This window comes from Rana temporaria, chromosome 3 (assembly GCF_905171775.1).
Source record: "Rana temporaria chromosome 3, aRanTem1.1, whole genome shotgun sequence".
In the NCBI taxonomy this organism is placed as follows: domain Eukaryota; kingdom Metazoa; phylum Chordata; class Amphibia; order Anura; family Ranidae; genus Rana; species Rana temporaria.
This window is the reverse complement of record NC_053491.1, coordinates 461,831,043-461,856,388: the sequence shown is the minus strand read 5'-3', so window position 1 is coordinate 461,856,388 and position 25,346 is coordinate 461,831,043. Positions and strand designations below refer to the sequence as shown.

Sequence of the window (25,346 nt, the reverse complement as noted above, 5' to 3'; positions counted from 1 at the left end):
TCATGGGACGCTGTTTATATAAAAAAAAATACTTTTTTTATCACACAGGGCCAGCAACCATGGAATCAGTCTTAATGAGATTCCTGAGAAGAGGAGAATAAAGCTTGAGAAGGAGAGGGGCATAGTCGAAAAGCAGAAAGCAGAAAGTTAAATGAATTACGACTAACAGATGTCCACCATGATCCATATGGAAGCTTAGAGTTCTGCGGAGTCTTTTGGACACCTTTTGTGGATTTCTTCTGGTATTTTCTGCGGAAGCCTCCAGATATATTTTCCTTGTCTCTGATATTTTAAAGACATCTTTTAATGCAATGTGTAAATCCAAAGATGACTCTCAAGATACAGATAGTAAATTATGGTAGAAAATACTGTATCATTTTTTTTTTTATTATTTCTTTCACCGTTCTGGTGACTATCTGTTCAGTCCTTGAAGAAGCTTTCACCAGGCAAAACTGGTTGACCTGGAACAGACTTCTAACTTGTGTATTGAGAATTGTTTCTTAAGCAAGGTTTTAAGTCTAAATAATTCCCAAGTTGACCAATGTATTGAGTTCACAAAGAAGATGGCATAATTTACTGTAGATCATGAATTATAATGAATAATTTGGATAATGAATGAATAAATCTGATAAATCTGATAATGAATTGGACAATTTAAGTTTGGAAATTATGAAACTGGAATTTGTTGCTACTGGTGTCAAGTGTTGAAGACTTTGTAGAGGAAGGACACCAGTTTAAGAAGTGAATAAATCACTGGAGAAAACTAAAGGTCTTCACTTAGTGTCCAAAACGTCCATCAAGATGTGTTGAACTTCTCTTCTACAACCTCTGTCTTTGTGAGGAAACTTGATGACCTGGATCAGACTTTTCACCAGTTTGTTGATTTTGCTCAGATAAAGATCGTTGTAAATCTTGATACCTCCCAGATTGTTGAACTTGTAAAGCTTATGAAGTAGGTGTCCATTCCATGTGATTTTAAGATGGATGACCCTGAAAGTTCCTTCCAAAGCTGTCAGTTGTTGGAGACTTAGTAGAAGGTTGTTGAATAATGCTAGTAATCCAGCTCCAATATCCACAAAGTCCACCATTTTGTGTTGAACTTAAATATTACTCATCAACTTTCACCAGTCAATCATTCTCTTTCAGTTTTCTTCATCTTGAAGGGGTCTCCCCTTTTTCTGGACCAGCTAGCGGTTCTGAAGATACAAGGTCATTTTTTTATGGTTGTACTGGGTGGACATGTGTCTTTATCAACCTATGTAGCTATTTAATATCTTCATATTTAGTTATGATCTGAACTCCTGATAGATAAACAAAGCTCCAGTTAATTGATGTATTCATTTAAAAAGATAATAAATGTATTTTTAAATGCAACAAATGTAACTACCTGAATCTGTTACTTAGCTGTATTTCTTAAAGTGACTCACTGCAAAATACTTAGCCCTACTGCTCTCCATGCTGTTGATACGTGTTTTCAGGAGCACTGCTAGCTAAAACATCTTCAGAATCAATCACACTTCTAGGTGTTGGATACCTACTTGAAGGAAGGAGTCATAGCACACAGAGGGGGTTATTTACGAAAGGGAAATCCACTTTGCACTACAAGTACATTGGAAGTGCAGTCGCTGTAAATCTGAGGGGAAGATCTGAAATGAGTGGAAGCTCTGTTGATTTTATCATCCAATCATGTGTAAGCTAAAATGCTTTTTTTTATTTTCCTCGCATGCCCCCCTCGGATCTACAGCGACTGCACTTCCAACTGTACTTTCAGTGCACTTTCAAGTGCAAAGTGGATTTGCTTTTAGTAAATCAACCCCAGAGAGTTAAGCCTTGTACACACGATCAGTCCATCTGATGAGAATGGTCTGAAGGACCGTTGTCATCGGTTAACCAATGAAGCTGACTGATGGTCCGTCGCGCCTACACACCATCGGTTAAAGAAAACGATTGTGTCAGAACGCAGTGACGTAAAACACAATGACGTGCTGAAAAAAAGTTCAATGCGTCGACTTGATTCTGAGCATGCGTGGATTTTTAACCGATGGTTGTGCCTACTAACGATCGGTCTTGACCTATCGGTTAGGAATCCATCGGTTAAATTTAAAGCAAGTTGGCTTTTTTTTAACCTATGGATAAATAACCTATGGGGCCCACACACGATCGGTTTTACCGATGAAAACGCTCCATCAGACTGTTGTCCTCTGGTTAGCCTATCGTGTGTACGAGGCCTAAGTCTAATGCCGTGTACAGACGATCGGAAATTGCGACAACAAAACCATCGATTTTTTTCCGACTGATGTTGGCTTAAACTTGTCTTGCATACACACGGTCGCACAAATGTTGTTGGAAATTCCGAACGCCAAGAACGCGGTCACGTACAAGACATACAACGCCACTCTTAAAGGGAAGTTCAATACCAGTCGTGTTAGTAGAAGTTTGGTGAGAGACGATTCGCGCTTTTCAGCCTTGTGCTTTTTAGTCGGTTACAGCGTGACGAATGTGCTATCTTCATTATGAACACTAGTTTTACCAGACCGAGCGCTTCCGTCTCATACTTGATTCAGAGCATGCGTGGAATTTTGTGCGTCGGAATTTGCTACACAGGATCGGAATTTCTGACAACAAGCTCCCATCGAACATTTGTTGTCAGAAATTCTGACCGTGTGTACGCGGCATAACACTTTCCAAGGTGTCAGTTTTTGAAGATATTTTAGCCAGTGTAGGTCTTGATAGCAGCAGGTATGGAAGTATGGGCACCAACAGTGGGCTCAGGCAGCAGGAGGGTTAGGTATTAACCACTTCAGCCCCAGAAGGATTTACCCCCTTCCTGACCTGAGCTTTTTTTGCAATTTGGTACTGCGCTGCTTTAACTGGTAATTGCGCAGTCAGATTTTAGTTTATGACTGCTTATCTCATTTCCTGAGGTTCTATAATTGATGGGCAGTACAAAACTCCCCCAAATGACCCCATTTTGGAAAGTAGACACCCCAAGGAATTTGCTGAGCACATTGAATATTACATTTTTTTGGTCACAAGTAATTGAAAAATGTCACTGAAATTATATATTGCTCACACATGCCATTGGTATATGTGACATTACACTCCAAAATACATTAAATAAAAAAAGATTAAGCTCCAAAATACATTCTGCTGCTTCTCCTACGGGAACTCCTACGGGTACGAGGATACCACACGTGTGAGCCTAGCCGTATACATGACCCCGAAAACCAATCACCGCCTTCAGGATTTGCTGAACTGTGCAGTGGTGACAAACTACATACATTTTTAAAAGCCTTTACAGCAGGGGTGCCCAACCTTTTGAAGAGCGAGGGCCACTTAAGCGACTTGGTAATCGATCGCGAGACACACTAAGCGGAGTGGGTGGATAGCATGTCTGTGTTTGCTCTGCATATGCACAATACTTTTTAGCGGAATTTATTGGAGGTAAAACACAAGTCGGTTTATGTCTGCCACTACTAAGAGGTGAATGAAGGGCCCAATTGGTCAGACTGTCAGACTGACCATGTGAAAGGGGCCCAAGGCTGCTTTCACACCGATGCACTGCGGTTTACCTGCACCACAGGTGCAACACAGTGTACCTGTGGCTTTCCTATACTTTGCAATAGACTTCTATTATATTCTGCAGGTTTGGTGCACTTTCAGAAAGCTCACCAAACTCGCAGGTAATAACAGAATTCTATGGCTTGGTACAAGTACCCCGCAGGTAAACTGCTCTGCACCTGCAGATCAGTTTGAAAACAGCCCAGTAACCACTGCAGAAAAGATATGCCCATATATACACTGTGATTTTAGTAATAAACTGACCTTTAATAACAGTATTCTATTCCATTCCAGAGCAGGAGGTCACGGGCCACGTCAGAGGGCTCTGTAGGCCACATGTGGCCCCCGGGCCACTGGTTGGGCACCCCTGCATTACAGGTTACCCCTTTAGATTTAAAGAGGAGGTCTACTGCTAGAATTACTGCCCTCGATCTGACGTTTGCGGTGATACCTCACATGCATGGTGCAATTGCTGTTTACATATGACACGAGACCGATGTTTGCGTTCGCCTTTGCGCGCGAGCATGGGGGGACAAGGATGCTTTATTTAATTTTTTTTGCTTTTTTGTTTTATTTTTACACTGTTCCTTTCATTTTTTGAATGTAAATATCCCCTATGATAGCATTAGGTTGTGACAGGTACTCTTTTTTGAAAAAATCAGGGGTCTATTAGACTCTAGATCTCTCCTCTACCCTCAAAACATCTGACCACACCAAGATTGGTGTGATAAGATGCTTTCCCAATTTCCCAATGGCGCTGTTTATATCCAGGGAAACCAAAGTCATGAAATGCTCATAGCTTCCGGTTTCTTAGGCCATAGAGATGTTTGGAGCCATTCTGGTCTCCGATAAGCTCTATGATCAGCTGACAGAACCGCCGGCTGCTTTCTTGGGTTCCACGGTGGGACAGGAGAGCCAGAGAAACCATGAAAGATGGGGGGTGGTGGCGTTCCCTCCCACTGCTTGTAAAAGCAGTCTAGCGGATAGTTAGCCAACGGATAGTTAGCCAACCGCCGGCTGAAAAGAACAATACCTAGATGATACCTAAACCTGCAGGCATCATTCTGTTATAACCACTCAAAGACCAGCAACATACCAGTACGTCGCTGGTCCTTGTTGGGTATATATTGTAATGTTTTTTTCGAGAGATTAATCGGTTGGTATGCCCACCATTACAATACCGCCCTGTGGTGGTGATATCACCTCCTACAGCGATGGAGTCGCTGATTTATGTTTTGTTAGAGCAAACCCCGTTACTGTCAAGATAAATAAATCAGTGCTGCAGCTGAATGGTGTATCTGAAAAGCAAACGATGGTAACAATAAAACAATAACTCAATAAAACAACTTTTTTTATTGCAATCTGTGCCTAAAAAATATATACCGAAGCATGGGGGCAATCTGCCCCTAATGTTAGGGGCGAATCGCCCCTCCACCCCTCCTCCCTTGCTTCGGCATATGTGCTTTTTTTTAACTGTGGTGGTGAAATCACCTCCTACCTTTTTTGTATCGTGAGAGCAAACGCTGTTGCTGTCAAGATAAATAAATCAGTGCTGCAGCTGAATGGCGTACCTACAAAGAAAATAATGGTTCACAATAAAACACAGTAAACAGTAAAGTATAAAAGAATTACATACTTGAAAAGAAAAGATGATAAAACATAAAACATTGAAGTTAAGCATAAAATACAGTAAAACAGAGCAGAAGAATAGAGAGAGAACAAGAAAATGACTACTATTTGTGGCTTTTTTATTATATATACCATATTTATCGGCGTATAACATGCGCTGGCATATAACACGCACCCCAAGTTTAGGAGGGAAGTTTAAGGAAAAAATGTTTAGGATGGAAGTTTAAGGAAAATAAACTTACATTTTAAATGCCCCTGATCAGTGTCCTTCTGCAGCCTTGCACAGCATCTATCTGCAGCTTTGTACAGCATCCATCTGCAGCCTTATAAGTGTCCATCTGCAGCCTTGCATAGTGTCCATCTGCACCTTGCCCAAAATTGCAGCATGATGTGTTTTTAAATTTAGCGCCGCCGAGATACACAGAGCCGGATGTCCTGTGTATTCAGCTCCTCTTGGCTCGTCTCGCAGTCCTGTCCAGTCCTGCCTAGTCCCACCCCTTGGCCCGGCTCCTATGATGGACACAACAACGGTCCAATGGTGGGACGTAAAGGCTAGGAGGTGGGACTGGGCGTGACTGCGAGCGGGGCCGAGCCTAGCTGAGTACACAGTACACTCGGCTCGGCTCGGTCTATGTCGGCGGCGCTCCTCTTGCCCTTAGAGACAGCGGGGATCGGTGTATAACTGTAACAGGCGCTCCGCGCGTTCCAGCTTGGAACGCGAAAGTGCCCCCTGACCGCCTGCTCGAATCGGCGGTTTTCTTGAAAATCAGTGCTTATCCACTGCACCTGGCAGACACCTGTTAGTTGCCTATAAAGGCATGTAGACTTCATAGAAGCCCCGTTCTATTATTGTCAGCCGTACCGGCCACGCTACAAGACAGGCAACATTATGGCCAGCTAGCAAAAGAACTTCACTGCGTCCAGCCTGCCATCGCTGCGGACAACCTGGGAGTTCTTCCTTGCTGATGCCCTACACTGCTAAAACACTGAAGCCCTGCAAACGGATAAGTAGCAATTGTGTCACTTGTAGTTCTACAGAAAGATCTGCTGCATACTTTCCACCTAAAACAATTGCTGTTATTTATTATGGCCTTTGGCTATTAACATACTACTTGAGATAGACTGTTGTGCCTATGATAGTTTGCTAAGGAATATATTAAAGGGACATCTACACTCAAATTACCTGAGCTATATTTGCCTCTTATGTGCAACTATTAGTTGTCTCTACAACTCCTATTTACTACGAGCTAATTGCCTCTCATATGCAACTATTAGTTGTCGGTACAACTCCTATTTACTACGTGTACTCTCAAAGTACATGTGCTATAATTGCCTCCCAGATGCAACTATTAGTTGCCGCTACAACTTCTATTTACTACGTGTACTCTTAAAGTACCTGAGCTATAATTGCCTCTCACATGTAATTATTAGTTGTCTCAACAACGCCTATTTACTACGTGCTTGACATAAGTGCTACCTGTTTATGGGCCTATGCCCTAAGTTGCGGAACATGTTCGCCTAAACTTTTCTATGCTAAGGGTTGACGTATTTCATACCTTCTGCCTTAGTGGCCTAATGCACGACGCTATGTAATACTGATAATCGCTTGCATTTCGTTTTGCATTGGAATCTTTAGTGCATACTATAATTTTAAACGCTAAGCTTTGGTCGCATGTTGTAATGCGTCCAAGCTCAGTGGCTCAACGCCTTTCTTTATGTGAGAGAGAGATGATGTAGAGAACCCCCAAACTCCTGTTTGTGTGGAGTGACGCCTGGGGCCTAATACTGAATTCTCACATAAAGAATAGCATTGAAATCCTTGCTACCGCAGTTGTGGTTCACTCCATTCACCGTTACAATAACACACACCCACGATTTTCCCCTGATTTTAAGGGGAAAAAAGTGTGTGTTATACGTTGATAAATACGGTATATATATATATATATATATATATATATATATATATATATATATATATATATATATATATATATTTTACACTTTATTTGTTACTGTAACTGCAAAAGTTCCAGGTTCGGGTCTCTCAAAATGTGATGGCATCTTTGGAGACCCTATAAAAGTGTGCAGTGCTATACCCTATGCTAATACTCCACTAGTGTGTGGTAGCGAAGGAAACATTCACCGATGCAGAGACCAGGACAGGAGGGACAATAAAAGCGGGTGTCACACCTGTATCCGCATTTCCTACAGATACAACATCTTTTTGGGGGTTTTCTTTGTTCTGGGGTACCACGGAGAACTTCTGGGAAGTGCCTCTCATGCAGCCGACTCACTGAATTTGCATTGGGAAGTTGGGGCACAGCACTGTCTGGAAATGGAAGGGCTGTGACGATCTCTTCCTGGAATTTAAGGAATGATCCAGTTCGTCCTGACACTTTGTATAGCACACAAGCGTTCAGCAGAGCCAATTGAAATAGGTATACAGACACTTTTTTGTACCATCATCTGGCCTTATGGGCAAATAAGTACGGTGCCATGAACTGATCATTGAAGTCCAACCCTCCCATATTAAAGTTGTATTCGTGGGCCCAGAGGGGCTTCTCAACAACACCAGTCGCCGTTGGAATTTGGACAGTCGTATCTGCGTGAAGGGAGGACAGAATGAAAACATTCTGATTATCCCTCCACTCCACTCAAATTATTACACTTCAAGCAGGCTCTCTCCCCCCATCTAAGTTAGGATTCTACAAGCCACTGGGAGAAGCCCCGGCGATTAGATCGCACGGTGCCAAATGTGACAATCAAAAAGGTGACTAAAAAGTGGCACACTTGTGTAATAATTGTCCATGTACAAGTGGTACCCCTTTCCGAATAAGGGTGACACCAAGTCCCAAACAATTCCGCCAGCGCTCCCTATGTAGTCTGGGCAGTTGTGGGGCTCCACGTGACTATCTCTTTCCTCGTAAACCATAAAACTACATGTATAGCCTGTGGCCCTGTTACAGAGCTTATACATCTTGACCCCATATCTGGCACGCTTGCTGGGAAGATACTGTTTGAAAGCCAAGCGGCCAGAAAACATAATCAGGGACTTGTCAACGCAGACAACTTGATCGGGAGCAAACAAGGCTGCAAACTGTTGGTTGAAGTGGTTAAAGAGGGGCCGAATTTTGTGGAGCCAATCAAATTCAGGGCCCCCCGAGGATGACAGAGTTCATTGTCATTGAAATGCATGAACCACAAGATCTGCTCATATCGTATCATGGCCATGGAAGCAGAGAACACAAGCATATGGTGAATTGGGTCAGTGGACGAATATGACTGCAACTCACTTTTTTTAATTATGCCCATGAGGAAGGTTAGGCCCAGAAAGGTCATAAATTCGGAAACCGTAATAGGTTTCCAATCTCTGGCATGGGTCAACAGGGGATTAGTGGCGATGAATTCACCAGCATACAAATTGCTTTGGTCCACAATAGATCTATAGAGATCTTCTGTGAAAAACAGTGAATAAAAATCAAGTGACGTAAAATCAACTGTTTCCACCTAAATTCCAGGTTGGCCAGTGAATGAGGAAAGTACGAGCGCTGCAGAAGTGGTGGGCTCCCAATTAGGATTGGCACTATAGGCTCTACGGGCCTATGTTTGTCTTCTTGAGGGCTGTGTGGTACTACTTGTGCTGGCCACTGCACCAGCTTGAACTGCACTTATGGGACTTGCCACATCATCACTGTTACTGCAGTGCTGGTTTGACTATGATCAGGATGTGAAATGAGTGATAATAACTGCGCTGATGAAGTCATGTGACATGACCCCACTAGTAGGGACAGGAAGTACCAGACCTCACACACTCTGAAGAGAGAGATATGAGCTCGCTGCTCGTTTTGTTTGGATATTTCTGACATTTTAAATGTGAGTTTTTTATATGTTTTTATATTAAATACCTTTTGAAGCGGAGCTGTACTATGTGCCTTCTTCTCTCTTTGCCCATCTATACCTGCTGAGCATTTAGTGCCAGTATCCGTGGATGTTTAGGTGGAGGCCAAAGAGAGAGGATCAGCATACAATCAAGATCTCAGACTGGGTCGCACGAACTCGCTGTTCGTAGGAGATAGGCCCACTGCTCATGGCCTCCATGTGAGTGCATGTGCATGTGATTGATCGTTTTTAGACCCTTGCTTCCAGTATTACACCATATCTTTTTCTTGTTTCTTCCAATATGGTTATTTAATGTGGAGACTACATCTAGCCCTCATCCTGCTGGATCTTTGAGTACACCCTGAGTGATATCCAGGCTATCCGTGCAATGGCCTTGAGGTGAGCATTCCATACCACTAGAGGTGTGCGCACCGAAGCTTGCTCTTCTCTGAAATATTGGATTTCCTGGTCTCTCATCACTTATTACCTTCAGCTATCAAGGACTGCACCTTTAAATATATGCTTTTTGGATGCGAGATTTATATTTGCACTTGATTTCACTGGATTTTTACCCTTTATTATGCGTTGGGATCACTTACCTTTGGTCTTTAGTACCAATCCTGGACATTTATTTTGATAACTGTACTTCCATGTTTATTTTATTTCCTTATAAGGATTTTACTGCATAGTGTTAACCTTTTCCAGATCACCCACCTTCACAGTTCAGATTGCACACTGCTTGTAGAGTTCACCCCGCCCATTTGGTGGGACTTATTTGACCACTGTTTAGTTTTTTTTTATTGTTTATTGTTTTTTGGTTGTTGCCCTATCCCTCCATACCCACACAGCGCAGTTATTATCACTCATTTCATTTGTTTTCATTTTTGGCTGGGACCAATTTCAGGTAACTGTAGCAGTGCCCCCTAGGTTTAGAATATCGACAGCGTGAGAGCCCTTCCATTGCATTATGATCAGGATGTACTAGGCCGCTGGTGCTTGTCAGTTCACCAGAAGGATTAGCAGCACTAGTACTGGCTAGTACTGGCTCTCTGCTCCATACAAGAGCCCTGCGGTTCTTGCACCTCAACAACAGAAGAACAGGGTCGGTTACTCCTGATCACTTCTCGGTTGTAAGAGCTATCTGCCAGGGTGCCACTGCTCTCTACCGGTTCGTATACTGAGCTTTAATCTGACAGTGAGGCGGCTTCCCCTTCGCTCTCATCTGTCAAGCTCAGCAACGTGTAGGCCTTTTCACTAGTGTATCTCTGTTTGGACATTTTGGCCTCAAAATTTACAGTACAACTAGTACGACTCACAGACAAAAGAGCAACTGGTTGTCAGCGACTGCTTCAATCGCTACCAAAAAAACTGTTAGCATTCGCAGGGATGAGGCCTGACTCTGCTAATGCTGCAGTTTTGTGTGTTGTGTTTTGTAAGTGACAGTGACCGATTAATACTGCACTTGGGTGAGCTGGGCTGGGCAAAGGGGCTAAACGCAGGTGCTAGCAGGTGTCTGGGCTGATCCCGCTAACGCCAAATTTTTGGGAACACTAAATTTTTGGGGATGCTATTATAGATCTGATCAGATCAAAGACATTGATCTGTTTAAACACTATACTAGTAAGGGAGGTGTATGGTGCGTGCGTGGGTTTTAGCACTACTGGCACTAATCTGAGGCTGCCTGGGATTGACGCTGACCCTAACTGATGCTAAAACCTGTACTGGGAGGTGATCAGGGTGTTAAACCTTTATTCTAATATATGGTGGGTACCCTGACGCTATAAAAACCTGACTGTGACAGTAACTAGCTAACTGGCTAACTAACATAGTCACCCTTGACACCAAATACAGTGATCAGAAAAAAGATCTGTACATTATATTAGTGTATAGACTCACCCTCAGTATAGACCCCCCCACTATATATAGACCCTCCTCCATCAGTATAGACCCCCCTGACTAAGTATAGACCCCCTCTCTCAGTATAGACCCCCTTTCAGTACTGACCCCCCTCCCTCAGTATAGACCCCCTAAGTAAAGACCTCCCCACTAAGTACAGACCCCCCCCACAGTACTGACGCTATAAAAACTTGACTGTGACAGTAACTAGCTAACTGGCTAACTAACATAGTCACCCGTGACACCAAATACAATGATCAGAAAAAAGATCTGTACACTATATTAGTGTATAGACTCCCCCTCAGTATAGACCCCCCCCACTAAATACAGACCCCTCCTTCATCAGTATAGACCCCCCTGACTAAGTATATACCCCCTCACTCAGTATAGACCCCCTTCAGTACTGACAAAGCAAGGTCCATAAAGACATGGATGAGCGATTTTAGGGTGGAGGAACTTGACTGGCCTGCACAGAGTCCTGACCTCAACCCGATAGAACACCTTTGGGATAAATTAGAGCGCAGACTGCGAGACAGGCCTTCTCGTCCACATCAGTCCCTGACCTCACAAATGTGTTTCTGGAAGAATGCTCAAACATTCCCATAGACACACTCCTAAACCTTGTGGACAGCCTTCCCAGAAAAGTTGAAGCTGTTATAGCTGCAAAGGGTGGGTCAACTTAATATTGAACCCTACAGACTAAGACTGGGATGCCATTAAAGTTCATGTGAGTGTAAAGACAGGTGTTCCAATACTTTTGGTAATATTGTGTATGTGGAGCCACAGTTCATACGTCAAGATTCCTCTGTGTACTGCGGTCCTAACTCTATATTTTTGAGAGTCTCCAATTTGGAGCATATAGATCAGTTTTGCCTGGAGGGAGTCCACTCCTCTTTAAAGGCACAGGGACACATTGGGCACCCAGCAAGAGCACGATAGCGACTGGATGCATCCAATGCATCCCCACACCAGATCCAGCTAACAAGCTATACAAAAAGATGGCAACCAATTTATAAATAACTAAGTAGTGACTGTCTCACGTTTTCTTCTGTTGTGCCACAACATTACAAATGATAAATGGAAAAATACAGCGCTAACCTATTACCAAGGAAAAAAATAAGAAAATAGTGGCAGCTGAAACGTGAGATATACACATGTACAGATAGAAAATCATAAAAGGGGAAGCTGCGCTAAAGGAAAATATAAACAAAATAAATTATCATGATACAAAGGAAAATAAACAATCAAAGCACCACTAAAATTAATAAAATAGAGAATAGTGAACAGTCCTCAGAGGATCATAGAGTAATGATCCAATTACCTCATGCAAATAGAAATGATTTCTTGATGAAAACACCAATAGTTGTTGCATGTAGGTAAGAGTGAACTCCTAATAGAAACACTGCCAAAAAACGCGCACCTCCACCACATGAATTGCGCGCTTACCAGAAAGCAAGCTTGAAAAGCCTGTAGTGTTGAACACTATCCAGATCTGTATCCAGCAGCAGCTCATAGGAATTGGACAGAAGGTGGACCAGGTAGGCATAAAACACAGATCATTCAAGATTTGGCACTAATCATATACCCAAAAAATGAAGAACTCTCCATACTGTAAATTAGACTAGTGAGGATTTATTAAGAATAAAAGTTGCACTTACAAGAAGCGAAGATAAAAGCATCCATTAAAAGTGTAGCCGGCCGACTTGTAGACACCCGTCCACTCACAAGATACACCGCAATGACGTCAGCACCTCAACCTCCCGACGTACGTTTCGTCACAAAATTACATCATCTTGCCACAACAGTAATCACTTTTTATAGGCAGAAAATTGTACATTCACAGTACTGCTGCAGAACTTAGAAGTGCTAAGCAAAAAAATCTTTATAAACACAGAGAAATGTTCATTTTGATATCAATTAATTTATTACATACAGAGAATAAATCTGTCTGTAATGAGTCAAATGTCCCTCATTGTTATCTTCGCCTATGTATAGCCATCATGCATCATTGGAATCACCCATAACCTTATCATTTGAATGCTTATGTTGATATCCTTGCTTTTAATTAGGAAAATAAATAAATTAATAAGTTTACCTTCTTAAAATTCTCCTTAAGCTTGTTCTAATTACACTGTATTGCCAGGAGTGTAAACCCATTGTAATGGCAAGATTGTGTATGTATTATATTTCTCTTCAGAGATTTTCTAAAAAGCTGAACAAGCGTGGACAAGAATTAAATAGCATAGATTGATATGCCCCAGTTGAAGTCCCATAGTGTCAGGCCTGCATTTTCTGCTTCCCACATTGCCTTTTACATGTTGTGATCACTTTTTTTTCCTATTTTTACATCGGTCATTTAATATATATAGGCCCAGATTCTCGTATCTGGGCGTAAAACTGTGCGGGCGTAACGTATCTGGTTTCCGTTACGCCGCCGCAAGTTTTACAGGCAAGTGCTTTGTTCACAAAGAACTTGCCTGTAAAGTTGCGGCGGCAAGCCCGCCTAATTCAAATGAGCCGGGTAGGGGGCGTGGAGCATTTAAATTAGGCGCGTTCCCATGCCGAATGTACTGCGCATGCACCGTCCGGAAAATATCCCAGGGTGCATTGCTCCAAATGACGTCACAAGGACGTCATTGGTTTTGACGTGAACGTAAATGGCGTCCAGCCCCATTCACGGACGACTTACACAAACAACGTAAATTTTAAAATTTTGACGCGGGAACGACGGCCATACTTAACATTGGTTGCCCCTCATATAGCAGGGGTAACTTTACGTGGCGCAAATCTAACGTAAACGTCGTAACTTCACAGTGTCGACCGCGAGTACGTTCGGGAATTTGCATATTTTGCTAATTTGCATACTCGACGGGAAAAACTACGGAGGCGACACCTAGCGGCAAAAAAAAAATTGCATTTAAGATCCGACAGCGTAAGAGCCTTACGCCTGTCGGATCTAATGGATATCTATGCGTAACTGATTCTAAGAATCAGTCGCATAGATACGACGGCCCAGATTAGGACTTACAACGGCGTACATTGCATTGCGCCATCGTAAGCTCTTTGAGAATCTGGGCCATAGTTTATTATTTTAATAAATCCCATTTGGTTGACCTGCACCATATGGAGCCATTTTTGTATTTTATCCTTTTTTGGAGCGTTTGATAAGAATACCTACCATTACTACTATCTCTTGGATTCATCCTCTTCCTGGCTTGCCATCAATGTTCCTTCGTATGGTTTGGAGTCCAAAGATCCTCCATTTTGGTCCTACTTGGCTTTTCCATCTACACAGCCCAGGAGCCTGAGGAATCGAGGATTCAGAGCTTGTTTGACCCACTGCCGTATGGTATGTGTGTCCTTCACATCTGGTAAGAGTACCTACACTATTTCTCTTTGGAAGTCTTTGAGGCAATCATAAGCATTTGAATAGCTCATGTTGATTATACGTAGGGATGAGCTTCGTGTTCGAATCGAACTCATGTTCGACAAGAACATCGTATGTTCGACGAAATACAAACGTTGCGGGCAGTTCGCGCCAAATTCGAGTGGTGTGTCATGGCCCATAATTCACTGCGGCATCACAGTGCATTGCTGGCTGATGATTGGCCAAGCATGCACTATGACCCGCATGCTTGGCCAATCACAGCTTGCAAAAAACGGAGAGCCATAATTGGCTAAAGCTACGTAAAGCTTGTTTTCTCAAATTAATTCCTGCAGGCAGAGATCTGCTCATATTAATACCACAGGCAGGGGATCATTCTATAAGTACTTTCACGTGGTGTACTGTCTGTGTCGTCTGCACAGTGTGCACATAAAGCTATGTCAATAGATTTGCTGGTGTTCTCATATTAATTCCTACAGGCAGGGATCTGCTCATATTAATACCACAGGCAGGGAATCATTCTGCAAGTATTTTTACGTGGTGTACTGTCTGTGTCCTCTGCAAAGTGTGCACCTAATGCTACGTCAATAGATTTGCTGGTGTTTCTCATATTAATTCCTATAGGCAGGGATCTGCTCATATTAATAGCACAGGCAGGGGATCATTCTGTAAGTATTTTCATATAGTGTACTGTCTGTGTCCTCTGCACAGTGTGCACCTAAAGCTACGTGGTGTGTGTACTGTCTGTGTCACGCCACGAGGTCTCTTGCTAATGGGCTTCGCAAGCCTTTGGCAACTCCCGTGTCTTCAATTCTTTGGGGCTTTCCCACAGTATGACTTGGTTGCACCGGCGATAGCCCTGTGCCAGCTTGGGGCGGCTACACCTGTGCGAGATTGGGCCGGTTAGCTCAGTTGGTTAGAGCGTGGTGCTAATAACGCCAAGGTCGCGGGTTCGATCCCTGTACGGGCCATTCACCTTTTATTCCAGCAGCGACGGATTTCTGCGGCCCTCTGCGCGGCACCCCTATCTTTTTTTTTAGGTCTTCTGCCAGCGCCCAGGCCTTTGAGCCAGAAGCAGGCTCCCAAAGCACAGAGAGAGCAGGAGGGACAGCATATGTTAAGAACCCTAGGTAAAACATGTAAACGGTCCAAGATTCTGCCAGCCAGTGCCTCACCTAGCCTTCCCCTGCGCTCAGAACTTAGGCAGGGAGCTTGTTTTTTCAACATACAGTAGACGCGGGACAGTCCATCAGCATTCCCTTGCTAGGTCCCCGGACTGTGTTCCTCATCAAAAAACAAAGCCTTGTGAAAGCCAGAAAACACCTTGTGACCCTTGCAGGTTTTAATTGCTTGATTCTTCTTAATTTGAGGCATGGAGAGCCTCCACCCAATGCTGTAAAAAGCCCAGTTGTGGGGCTTCTTCCAGGCCTATGTTGTTTTGGGTTTGGCGCTTCAACCAGCCTTCTGGGGGTAATCTAGAGGTCGAGTGGACCCTGTTTTTCGGTGGGAGCCCCAGTTGTATGATGGGTGGTGGAAGCGCTAGACGAACCTGGGTTGAGCAGGTGCCTATGAAAAGCAACATGACCCCGACGTGATTTGAACACGCAACCTTCTGATCTGGAGTCAGACGCGCTACCGTTGCGCCACGAGGTCTCTTGCTAATGGGCTTCGCAAGCCTTTGGCAACTCCCGTGTCTTCAATTCTTTGGGGCTTTCCCACAGTATGACTTGGTTGCACCGGCGATAGCCCTGTGCCAGCTTGGGGCGGCTACACCTGTGCGAGATTGGGCCGGTTAGCTCAGTTGGTTAGAGCGTGGTGCTAATAACGCCAAGGTCGCGGGTTCGATCCCCGTACGGGCCATTCACCTTTTATTCCAGCAGCGACGGATTTCTGCGGCCCTCTGCGCGGCACCCCTATCTTTTTTTTTAGGTCTTCTGCCAGCGCCCAGGCCTTTGAGCCAGAAGCAGGCTCCCAAAGCACAGAGAGAGCAGGAGGGACAGCATATGTTAAGAACCCTAGGTAAAACATGTAAACGGTCCAAGATTCTGCCAGCCAGTGCCTCACCTAGCCTTCCCCTGCGCTCAGAACTTAGGCAGGGAGCTTGTTTTTTCAACATACAGTAGACGCGGGACAGTCCATCAGCATTCCCTTGCTAGGTCCCCGGACTGTGTTCCTCATCAAAAAACAAAGCCTTGTGAAAGCCAGAAAACACCTTGTGACCCTTGCAGGTTTTAATTGCTTGATTCTTCTTAATTTGAGGCATGGAGAGCCTCCACCCAATGCTGTAAAAAGCCCAGTTGTGGGGCTTCTTCCAGGCCTATGTTGTTTTGGGTTTGGCGCTTCAACCAGCCTTCTGGGGGTAATCTAGAGGTCGAGTGGACCCTGTTTTTCGGTGGGAGCCCCAGTTGTATGATGGGTGGTGGAAGCGCTAGACGAACCTGGGTTGAGCAGGTGCCTATGAAAAGCAACATGACCCCGACGTGATTTGAACACGCAACCTTCTGATCTGGAGTCAGACGCGCTACCGTTGCGCCACGAGGTCTCTTGCTAATGGGCTTCGCAAGCCTTTGGCAACTCCCGTGTCTTCAATTCTTTGGGGCTTTCCCACAGTATGACTTGGTTGCACCGGCGATAGCCCTGTGCCAGCTTGGGGCGGCTACACCTGTGCGAGATTGGGCCGGTTAGCTCAGTTGGTTAGAGCGTGGTGCTAATAACGCCAAGGTCGCGGGTTCGATCCCCGTACGGGCCATTCACCTTTTATTCCAGCAGCGACGGATTTCTGCGGCCCTCTGCGCGGCACCCCTATCTTTTTTTTTAGGTCTTCTGCCAGCGCCCAGGCCTTTGAGCCAGAAGCAGGCTCCCAAAGCACAGAGAGAGCAGGAGGGACAGCATATGTTAAGAACCCTAGGTAAAACATGTAAACGGTCCAAGATTCTGCCAGCCAGTGCCTCACCTAGCCTTCCCCTGCGCTCAGAACTTAGGCAGGGAGCTTGTTTTTTCAACATACAGTAGACGCGGGACAGTCCATCAGCATTCCCTTGCTAGGTCCCCGGACTGTGTTCCTCATCAAAAAACAAAGCCTTGTGAAAGCCAGAAAACACCTTGTGACCCTTGCAGGTTTTAATTGCTTGATTCTTCTTAATTTGAGGCATGGAGAGCCTCCACCCAATGCTGTAAAAAGCCCAGTTGTGGGGCTTCTTCCAGGCCTATGTTGTTTTGGGTTTGGCGCTTCAACCAGCCTTCTGGGGGTAATCTAGAGGTCGAGTGGACCCTGTTTTTCGGTGGGAGCCCCAGTTGTATGATGGGTGGTGGAAGCGCTAGACGAACCTGGGTTGAGCAGGTGCCTATGAAAAGCAACATGACCCCGACGTGATTTGAACACGCAACCTTCTGATCTGGAGTCAGACGCGCTACCGTTGCGCCACGAGGTCTCTTGCTAATGGGCTTCGCAAGCCTTTGGCAACTCCCGTGTCTTCAATTCTTTGGGGCTTTCCCACAGTATGACTTGGTTGCACCGGCGATAGCCCTGTGCCAGCTTGGGGCGGCTACACCTGTGCGAGATTGGGCCGGTTAGCTCAGTTGGTTAGAGCGTGGTGCTAATAACGCCAAGGTCGCGGGTTCGATCCCCGTACGGGCCATTCACCTTTTATTCCAGCAGCGACGGATTTCTGCGGCCCTCTGCGCGGCACCCCTATCTTTTTTTTTAGGTCTTCTGCCAGCGCCCAGGCCTTTGAGCCAGAAGCAGGCTCCCAAAGCACAGAGAGAGCAGGAGGGACAGCATATGTTAAGAACCCTAGGTAAAACATGTAAACGGTCCAAGATTCTGCCAGCCAGTGCCTCACCTAGCCTTCCCCTGCGCTCAGAACTTAGGCAGGGAGCTTGTTTTTTCAACATACAGTAGACGCGGGACAGTCCATCAGCATTCCCTTGCTAGGTCCCCGGACTGTGTTCCTCATCAAAAAACAAAGCCTTGTGAAAGCCAGAAAACACCTTGTGACCCTTGCAGGTTTTAATTGCTTGATTCTTCTTAATTTGAGGCATGGAGAGCCTCCACCCAATGCTGTAAAAAGCCCAGTTGTGGGGCTTCTTCCAGGCCTATGTTGTTTTGGGTTTGGCGCTTCAACCAGCCTTCTGGGGGTAATCTAGAGGTCGAGTGGACCCTGTTTTTCGGTGGGAGCCCCAGTTGTATGATGGGTGGTGGAAGCGCTAGACGAACCTGGGTTGAGCAGGTGCCTATGAAAAGCAACATGACCCCGACGTGATTTGAACACGCAACCTTCTGATCTGGAGTCAGACGCGCTACCGTTGCGCCACGAGGTCTCTTGCTAATGGGCTTCGCAAGCCTTTGGCAACTCCCGTGTCTTCAATTCTTTGGGGCTTTCCCACAGTATGACTTGGTTGCACCGGCGATAGCCCTGTGCCAGCTTGGGGCGGCTACACCTGTGCGAGATTGGGCCGGTTAGCTCAGTTGGTTAGAGCGTGGTGCTAATAACGCCAAGGTCGCGGGTTCGATCCCCGTACGGGCCATTCACCTTTTATTCCAGCAGCGACGGATTTCTGCGGCCCTCTGCGCGGCACCCCTATCTTTTTTTTTAGGTCTTCTGCCAGCGCCCAGGCCTTTGAGCCAGAAGCAGGCTCCCAAAGCACAGAGAGAGCAGGAGGGACAGCATATGTTAAGAACCCTAGGTAAAACATGTAAACGGTCCAAGATTCTGCCAGCCAGTGCCTCACCTAGCCTTCCCCTGCGCTCAGAACTTAGGCAGGGAGCTTGTTTTTTCAACATACAGTAGACGCGGGACAGTCCATCAGCATTCCCTTGCTAGGTCCCCGGACTGTGTTCCTCATCAAAAAACAAAGCCTTGTGAAAGCCAGAAAACACCTTGTGACCCTTGCAGGTTTTAATTGCTTGATTCTTCTTAATTTGAGGCATGGAGAGCCTCCACCCAATGCTGTAAAAAGCCCAGTTGTGGGGCTTCTTCCAGGCCTATGTTGTTTTGGGTTTGGCGCTTCAACCAGCCTTCTGGGGGTAATCTAGAGGTCGAGTGGACCCTGTTTTTCGGTGGGAGCCCCAGTTGTATGATGGGTGGTGGAAGCGCTAGACGAACCTGGGCTGAGCAGGTGCCTATGAAAAGCAACATGACCCCGACGTGATTTGAACACGCAACCTTCTGATCTGGAGTCAGACGCGCTACCGTTGCGCCACGAGGTCTCTTGCTAATGGGCTTCGCAAGCCTTTGGCAACTCCCGTGTCTTCAATTCTTTGGGGCTTTCCCACAGTATGACTTGGTTGCACCGGCGATAGCCCTGTGCCAGCTTGGGGCGGCTACACCTGTGCGAGATTGGGCCGGTTAGCTCAGTTGGTTAGAGCGTGGTGCTAATAACGCCAAGGTCGCGGGTTCGATCCCCGTACGGGCCATTCACCTTTTATTCCAGCAGCGACGGATTTCTGCGGCCCTCTGCGCGGCACCCCTATCTTTTTTTTTAGGTCTTCTGCCAGCGCCCAGGCCTTTGAGCCAGAAGCAGGCTCCCAAAGCACAGAGAGAGCAGGAGGGACAGCATATGTTAAGAACCCTAGGTAAAACATGTAAACGGTCCAAGATTCTGCCAGCCAGTGCCTCACCTAGCCTTCCCCTGCGCTCAGAACTTAGGCAGGGAGCTTGTTTTTTCAACATACAGTAGACGCAGGACAGTCCATCAGCATTCCCTTGCTAGGTCCCCGGACTGTGTTCCTCATCAAAAAACAAAGCCTTGTGAAAGCCAGAAAACACCTTGTGACCCTTGCAGGTTTTAATTGCTTGATTCTTCTTAATTTGAGGCATGGAGAGCCTCCACCCAATGCTGTAAAAAGCCCAGTTGTGGGGCTTCTTCCAGGCCTATGTTGTTTTGGGTTTGGCGCTTCAACCAGCCTTCTGGGGGTAATCTAGAGGTCGAGTGGACCCTGTTTTTCGGTGGGAGCCCCAGTTGTATGATGGGTGGTGGAAGCGCTAGACGAACCTGGGCTGAGCAGGTGCCTATGAAAAGCAACATGACCCCGACGTGATTTGAACACGCAACCTTCTGATCTGGAGTCAGACGCGCTACCGTTGCGCCACGAGGTCTCTTGCTAATGGGCTTCGCAAGCCTTTGGCAACTCCCGTGTCTTCAATTCTTTGGGGCTTTCCCACAGTATGACTTGGTTGCACCGGCGATAGCCCTGTGCCAGCTTGGGGCGGCTACACCTGTGCGAGATTGGGCCGGTTAGCTCAGTTGGTTAGAGCGTGGTGCTAATAACGCCAAGGTCGCGGGTTCGATCCCCGTACGGGCCATTCACCTTTTATTCCAGCAGCGACGGATTTCTGCGGCCCTCTGCGCGGCACCCCTATCTTTTTTTTTAGGTCTTCTGCCAGCGCCCAGGCCTTTGAGCCAGAAGCAGGCTCCCAAAGCACAGAGAGAGCAGGAGGGACAGCATATGTTAAGAACCCTAGGTAAAACATGTAAACGGTCCAAGATTCTGCCAGCCAGTGCCTCACCTAGCCTTCCCCTGCGCTCAGAACTTAGGCAGGGAGCTTGTTTTTTCAACATACAGTAGACGCGGGACAGTCCATCAGCATTCCCTTGCTAGGTCCCCGGACTGTGTTCCTCATCAAAAAACAAAGCCTTGTGAAAGCCAGAAAACACCTTGTGACCCTTGCAGGTTTTAATTGCTTGATTCTTCTTAATTTGAGGCATGGAGAGCCTCCACCCAATGCTGTAAAAAGCCCAGTTGTGGGGCTTCTTCCAGGCCTATGTTGTTTTGGGTTTGGCGCTTCAACCAGCCTTCTGGGGGTAATCTAGAGGTCGAGTGGACCCTGTTTTTCGGTGGGAGCCCCAGTTGTATGATGGGTGGTGGAAGCGCTAGACGAACCTGGGTTGAGCAGGTGCCTATGAAAAGCAACATGACCCCGACGTGATTTGAACACGCAACCTTCTGATCTGGAGTCAGACGCGCTACCGTTGCGCCACGAGGTCTCTTGCTAATGGGCTTCGCAAGCCTTTGGCAACTCCCGTGTCTTCAATTCTTTGGGGCTTTCCCACAGTATGACTTGGTTGCACCGGCGATAGCCCTGTGCCAGCTTGGGGCGGCTACACCTGTGCGAGATTGGGCCGGTTAGCTCAGTTGGTTAGAGCGTGGTGCTAATAACGCCAAGGTCGCGGGTTCGATCCCCGTACGGGCCATTCACCTTTTATTCCAGCAGCGACGGATTTCTGCGGCCCTCTGCGCGGCACCCCTATCTTTTTTTTTAGGTCTTCTGCCAGCGCCCAGGCCTTTGAGCCAGAAGCAGGCTCCCAAAGCACAGAGAGAGCAGGAGGGACAGCATATGTTAAGAACCCTAGGTAAAACATGTAAACGGTCCAAGATTCTGCCAGCCAGTGCCTCACCTAGCCTTCCCCTGCGCTCAGAACTTAGGCAGGGAGCTTGTTTTTTCAACATACAGTAGACGCGGGACAGTCCATCAGCATTCCCTTGCTAGGTCCCCGGACTGTGTTCCTCATCAAAAAACAAAGCCTTGTGAAAGCCAGAAAACACCTTGTGACCCTTGCAGGTTTTAATTGCTTGATTCTTCTTAATTTGAGGCATGGAGAGCCTCCACCCAATGCTGTAAAAAGCCCAGTTGTGGGGCTTCTTCCAGGCCTATGTTGTTTTGGGTTTGGCGCTTCAACCAGCCTTCTGGGGGTAATCTAGAGGTCGAGTGGACCCTGTTTTTCGGTGGGAGCCCCAGTTGTATGATGGGTGGTGGAAGCGCTAGACGAACCTGGGTTGAGCAGGTGCCTATGAAAAGCAACATGACCCCGACGTGATTTGAACACGCAACCTTCTGATCTGGAGTCAGACGCGCTACCGTTGCGCCACGAGGTCTCTTGCTAATGGGCTTCGCAAGCCTTTGGCAACTCCCGTGTCTTCAATTCTTTGGGGCTTTCCCACAGTATGACTTGGTTGCACCGGCGATAGCCCTGTGCCAGCTTGGGGCGGCTACACCTGTGCGAGATTGGGCCGGTTAGCTCAGTTGGTTAGAGCGTGGTGCTAATAACGCCAAGGTCGCGGGTTCGATCCCCGTACGGGCCATTCACCTTTTATTCCAGCAGCGACGGATTTCTGCGGCCCTCTGCGCGGCACCCCTATCTTTTTTTTTAGGTCTTCTGCCAGCGCCCAGGCCTTTGAGCCAGAAGCAGGCTCCCAAAGCACAGAGAGAGCAGGAGGGACAGCATATGTTAAGAACCCTAGGTAAAACATGAAAACGGTCCAAGATTCTGCCAGCCAGTGCCTCACCTAGCCTTCCCCTGCGCTCAGAACTTAGGCAGGGAGCTTGTTTTTTCAACATACAGTAGACGCGGGACAGTCCATCAGCATTCCCTTGCTAGGTCCCCGGACTGTGTTCCTCATCAAAAAACAAAGCCTTGTGAAAGCCAGAAAACACCTTGTGACCCTTGCAGGTTTTAATTGCTTGATTCTTCTTAATTTGAGGCATGGAGAGCCTCCACCCAATGCTGTAAAAAGCCCAGTTGTGGGGCTTCTTCCAGGCCTATGTTGTTTTGGGTTTGGCGCTTCAACCAGCCTTCTGGGGGTAATCTAGAGGTCGAGTGGACCCTGTTTTTCGGTGGGAGCCCCAGTTGTATGATGGGTGGTGGAAGCGCTAGACGAACCTGGGTTGAGCAGGTGCCTATGAAAAGCAACATGACCCCGACGTGATTTGAACACGCAACCTTCTGATCTGGAGTCAGACGCGCTACCGTTGCGCCACGAGGTCTCTTGCTAATGGGCTTCGCAAGCCTTTGGCAACTCCCGTGTCTTCAATTCTTTGGGGCTTTCCCACAGTATGACTTGGTTGCACCGGCGATAGCCCTGTGCCAGCTTGGGGCGGCTACACCTGTGCGAGATTGGGCCGGTTAGCTCAGTTGGTTAGAGCGTGGTGCTAATAACGCCAAGGTCGCGGGTTCGATCCCCGTACGGGCCATTCACCTTTTATTCCAGCAGCGACGGATTTCTGCGGCCCTCTGCGCGGCACCCCTATCTTTTTTTTTAGGTCTTCTGCCAGCGCCCAGGCCTTTGAGCCAGAAGCAGGCTCCCAAAGCACAGAGAGAGCAGGAGGGACAGCATATGTTAAGAACCCTAGGTAAAACATGTAAACGGTCCAAGATTCTGCCAGCCAGTGCCTCACCTAGCCTTCCCCTGCGCTCAGAACTTAGGCAGGGAGCTTGTTTTTTCAACATACAGTAGACGCGGGACAGTCCATCAGCATTCCCTTGCTAGGTCCCCGGACTGTGTTCCTCATCAAAAAACAAAGCCTTGTGAAAGCCAGAAAACACCTTGTGACCCTTGCAGGTTTTAATTGCTTGATTCTTCTTAATTTGAGGCATGGAGAGCCTCCACCCAATGCTGTAAAAAGCCCAGTTGTGGGGCTTCTTCCAGGCCTATGTTGTTTTGGGTTTGGCGCTTCAACCAGCCTTCTGGGGGTAATCTAGAGGTCGAGTGGACCCTGTTTTTCGGTGGGAGCCCCAGTTGTATGATGGGTGGTGGAAGCGCTAGACGAACCTGGGTTGAGCAGGTGCCTATGAAAAGCAACATGACCCCGACGTGATTTGAACACGCAACCTTCTGATCTGGAGTCAGACGCGCTACCGTTGCGCCACGAGGTCTCTTGCTAATGGGCTTCGCAAGCCTTTGGCAACTCCCGTGTCTTCAATTCTTTGGGGCTTTCCCACAGTATGACTTGGTTGCACCGGCGATAGCCCTGTGCCAGCTTGGGGCGGCTACACCTGTGCGAGATTGGGCCGGTTAGCTCAGTTGGTTAGAGCGTGGTGCTAATAACGCCAAGGTCGCGGGTTCGATCCCCGTACGGGCCATTCACCTTTTATTCCAGCAGCGACGGATTTCTGCGGCCCTCTGCGCGGCACCCCTATCTTTTTTTTTAGGTCTTCTGCCAGCGCCCAGGCCTTTGAGCCAGAAGCAGGCTCCCAAAGCACAGAGAGAGCAGGAGGGACAGCATATGTTAAGAACCCTAGGTAAAACATGTAAACGGTCCAAGATTCTGCCAGCCAGTGCCTCACCTAGCCTTCCCCTGCGCTCAGAACTTAGGCAGGGAGCTTGTTTTTTCAACATACAGTAGACGCGGGACAGTCCATCAGCATTCCCTTGCTAGGTCCCCGGACTGTGTTCCTCATCAAAAAACAAAGCCTTGTGAAAGCCAGAAAACACCTTGTGACCCTTGCAGGTTTTAATTGCTTGATTCTTCTTAATTTGAGGCATGGAGAGCCTCCACCCAATGCTGTAAAAAGCCCAGTTGTGGGGCTTCTTCCAGGCCTATGTTGTTTTGGGTTTGGCGCTTCAACCAGCCTTCTGGGGGTAATCTAGAGGTCGAGTGGACCCTGTTTTTCGGTGGGAGCCCCAGTTGTATGATGGGTGGTGGAAGCGCTAGACGAACCTGGGTTGAGCAGGTGCCTATGAAAAGCAACATGACCCCGACGTGATTTGAACACGCAACCTTCTGATCTGGAGTCAGACGCGCTACCGTTGCGCCACGAGGTCTCTTGCTAATGGGCTTCGCAAGCCTTTGGCAACTCCCGTGTCTTCAATTCTTTGGGGCTTTCCCACAGTATGACTTGGTTGCACCGGCGATAGCCCTGTGCCAGCTTGGGGCGGCTACACCTGTGCGAGATTGGGCCGGTTAGCTCAGTTGGTTAGAGCGTGGTGCTAATAACGCCAAGGTCGCGGGTTCGATCCCCGTACGGGCCATTCACCTTTTATTCCAGCAGCGACGGATTTCTGCGGCCCTCTGCGCGGCACCCCTATCTTTTTTTTTAGGTCTTCTGCCAGCGCCCAGGCCTTTGAGCCAGAAGCAGGCTCCCAAAGCACAGAGAGAGCAGGAGGGACAGCATATGTTAAGAACCCTAGGTAAAACATGTAAACGGTCCAAGATTCTGCCAGCCAGTGCCTCACCTAGCCTTCCCCTGCGCTCAGAACTTAGGCAGGGAGCTTGTT

General features: G+C 47.0%; 1 protein-coding gene and 23 non-coding genes across 26 annotated transcripts in view; 13 read left to right on the top strand and 11 right to left on the bottom strand.

Annotated features, from left to right (window-relative positions):
- Positions 1 to 1,535, top strand: part of GUCY2D (guanylate cyclase 2D, retinal) — a 121,860-nt gene extending 120,325 nt beyond the window's left edge. For 2 of the 3 annotated variants that reach the window (XM_040346784.1, XM_040346782.1), the window contains exon 20: positions 49 to 1,535. In XM_040346784.1, coding sequence (XP_040202718.1) covers positions 49 to 151 — 103 coding nt within the window. In that variant the 3' untranslated portion in view covers positions 152 to 1,535. The remainder of the gene's footprint in view (positions 1 to 48) is intronic. The other variant, XM_040346785.1, reaches the window with a different exon arrangement.
- Positions 1,536 to 15,247: 13,712 nt separating this feature from the next.
- Positions 15,248 to 15,321, top strand: TRNAI-AAU. The gene has a single exon. It is a non-coding gene; the product is annotated as a tRNA-Ile (tRNA).
- Positions 15,322 to 15,931: 610 nt separating this feature from the next.
- On the bottom strand, positions 15,932 to 16,003 carry TRNAW-CCA. The gene has a single exon. It is a non-coding gene; the product is annotated as a tRNA-Trp (tRNA).
- A 133-nt stretch (positions 16,004 to 16,136) lies between these two features.
- On the top strand, positions 16,137 to 16,210 carry TRNAI-AAU. Its single transcript has one exon. It is a non-coding gene; the product is annotated as a tRNA-Ile (tRNA).
- Positions 16,211 to 16,820: 610 nt separating this feature from the next.
- Positions 16,821 to 16,892, bottom strand: TRNAW-CCA. The gene has a single exon. It is a non-coding gene; the product is annotated as a tRNA-Trp (tRNA).
- A 133-nt stretch (positions 16,893 to 17,025) lies between these two features.
- Positions 17,026 to 17,099, top strand: TRNAI-AAU. The gene has a single exon. It is a non-coding gene; the product is annotated as a tRNA-Ile (tRNA).
- Positions 17,100 to 17,709: 610 nt separating this feature from the next.
- Positions 17,710 to 17,781, bottom strand: TRNAW-CCA. The gene has a single exon. It is a non-coding gene; the product is annotated as a tRNA-Trp (tRNA).
- Positions 17,782 to 17,914: 133 nt separating this feature from the next.
- TRNAI-AAU lies at positions 17,915 to 17,988 on the top strand. Its single transcript has one exon. It is a non-coding gene; the product is annotated as a tRNA-Ile (tRNA).
- A 610-nt stretch (positions 17,989 to 18,598) lies between these two features.
- TRNAW-CCA lies at positions 18,599 to 18,670 on the bottom strand. The gene has a single exon. It is a non-coding gene; the product is annotated as a tRNA-Trp (tRNA).
- A 133-nt stretch (positions 18,671 to 18,803) lies between these two features.
- On the top strand, positions 18,804 to 18,877 carry TRNAI-AAU. Its single transcript has one exon. It is a non-coding gene; the product is annotated as a tRNA-Ile (tRNA).
- Positions 18,878 to 19,487: 610 nt separating this feature from the next.
- TRNAW-CCA lies at positions 19,488 to 19,559 on the bottom strand. The gene has a single exon. It is a non-coding gene; the product is annotated as a tRNA-Trp (tRNA).
- Positions 19,560 to 19,692: 133 nt separating this feature from the next.
- Positions 19,693 to 19,766, top strand: TRNAI-AAU. The gene has a single exon. It is a non-coding gene; the product is annotated as a tRNA-Ile (tRNA).
- Positions 19,767 to 20,376: 610 nt separating this feature from the next.
- TRNAW-CCA lies at positions 20,377 to 20,448 on the bottom strand. Its single transcript has one exon. It is a non-coding gene; the product is annotated as a tRNA-Trp (tRNA).
- A 133-nt stretch (positions 20,449 to 20,581) lies between these two features.
- On the top strand, positions 20,582 to 20,655 carry TRNAI-AAU. Its single transcript has one exon. It is a non-coding gene; the product is annotated as a tRNA-Ile (tRNA).
- Positions 20,656 to 21,265: 610 nt separating this feature from the next.
- On the bottom strand, positions 21,266 to 21,337 carry TRNAW-CCA. Its single transcript has one exon. It is a non-coding gene; the product is annotated as a tRNA-Trp (tRNA).
- A 133-nt stretch (positions 21,338 to 21,470) lies between these two features.
- On the top strand, positions 21,471 to 21,544 carry TRNAI-AAU. The gene has a single exon. It is a non-coding gene; the product is annotated as a tRNA-Ile (tRNA).
- Positions 21,545 to 22,154: 610 nt separating this feature from the next.
- Positions 22,155 to 22,226, bottom strand: TRNAW-CCA. The gene has a single exon. It is a non-coding gene; the product is annotated as a tRNA-Trp (tRNA).
- Positions 22,227 to 22,359: 133 nt separating this feature from the next.
- Positions 22,360 to 22,433, top strand: TRNAI-AAU. The gene has a single exon. It is a non-coding gene; the product is annotated as a tRNA-Ile (tRNA).
- A 610-nt stretch (positions 22,434 to 23,043) lies between these two features.
- Positions 23,044 to 23,115, bottom strand: TRNAW-CCA. The gene has a single exon. It is a non-coding gene; the product is annotated as a tRNA-Trp (tRNA).
- Positions 23,116 to 23,248: 133 nt separating this feature from the next.
- Positions 23,249 to 23,322, top strand: TRNAI-AAU. The gene has a single exon. It is a non-coding gene; the product is annotated as a tRNA-Ile (tRNA).
- Positions 23,323 to 23,932: 610 nt separating this feature from the next.
- On the bottom strand, positions 23,933 to 24,004 carry TRNAW-CCA. Its single transcript has one exon. It is a non-coding gene; the product is annotated as a tRNA-Trp (tRNA).
- Positions 24,005 to 24,137: 133 nt separating this feature from the next.
- TRNAI-AAU lies at positions 24,138 to 24,211 on the top strand. The gene has a single exon. It is a non-coding gene; the product is annotated as a tRNA-Ile (tRNA).
- A 610-nt stretch (positions 24,212 to 24,821) lies between these two features.
- TRNAW-CCA lies at positions 24,822 to 24,893 on the bottom strand. The gene has a single exon. It is a non-coding gene; the product is annotated as a tRNA-Trp (tRNA).
- A 133-nt stretch (positions 24,894 to 25,026) lies between these two features.
- Positions 25,027 to 25,100, top strand: TRNAI-AAU. The gene has a single exon. It is a non-coding gene; the product is annotated as a tRNA-Ile (tRNA).
- Positions 25,101 to 25,346: the final 246 nt, after the last annotated feature.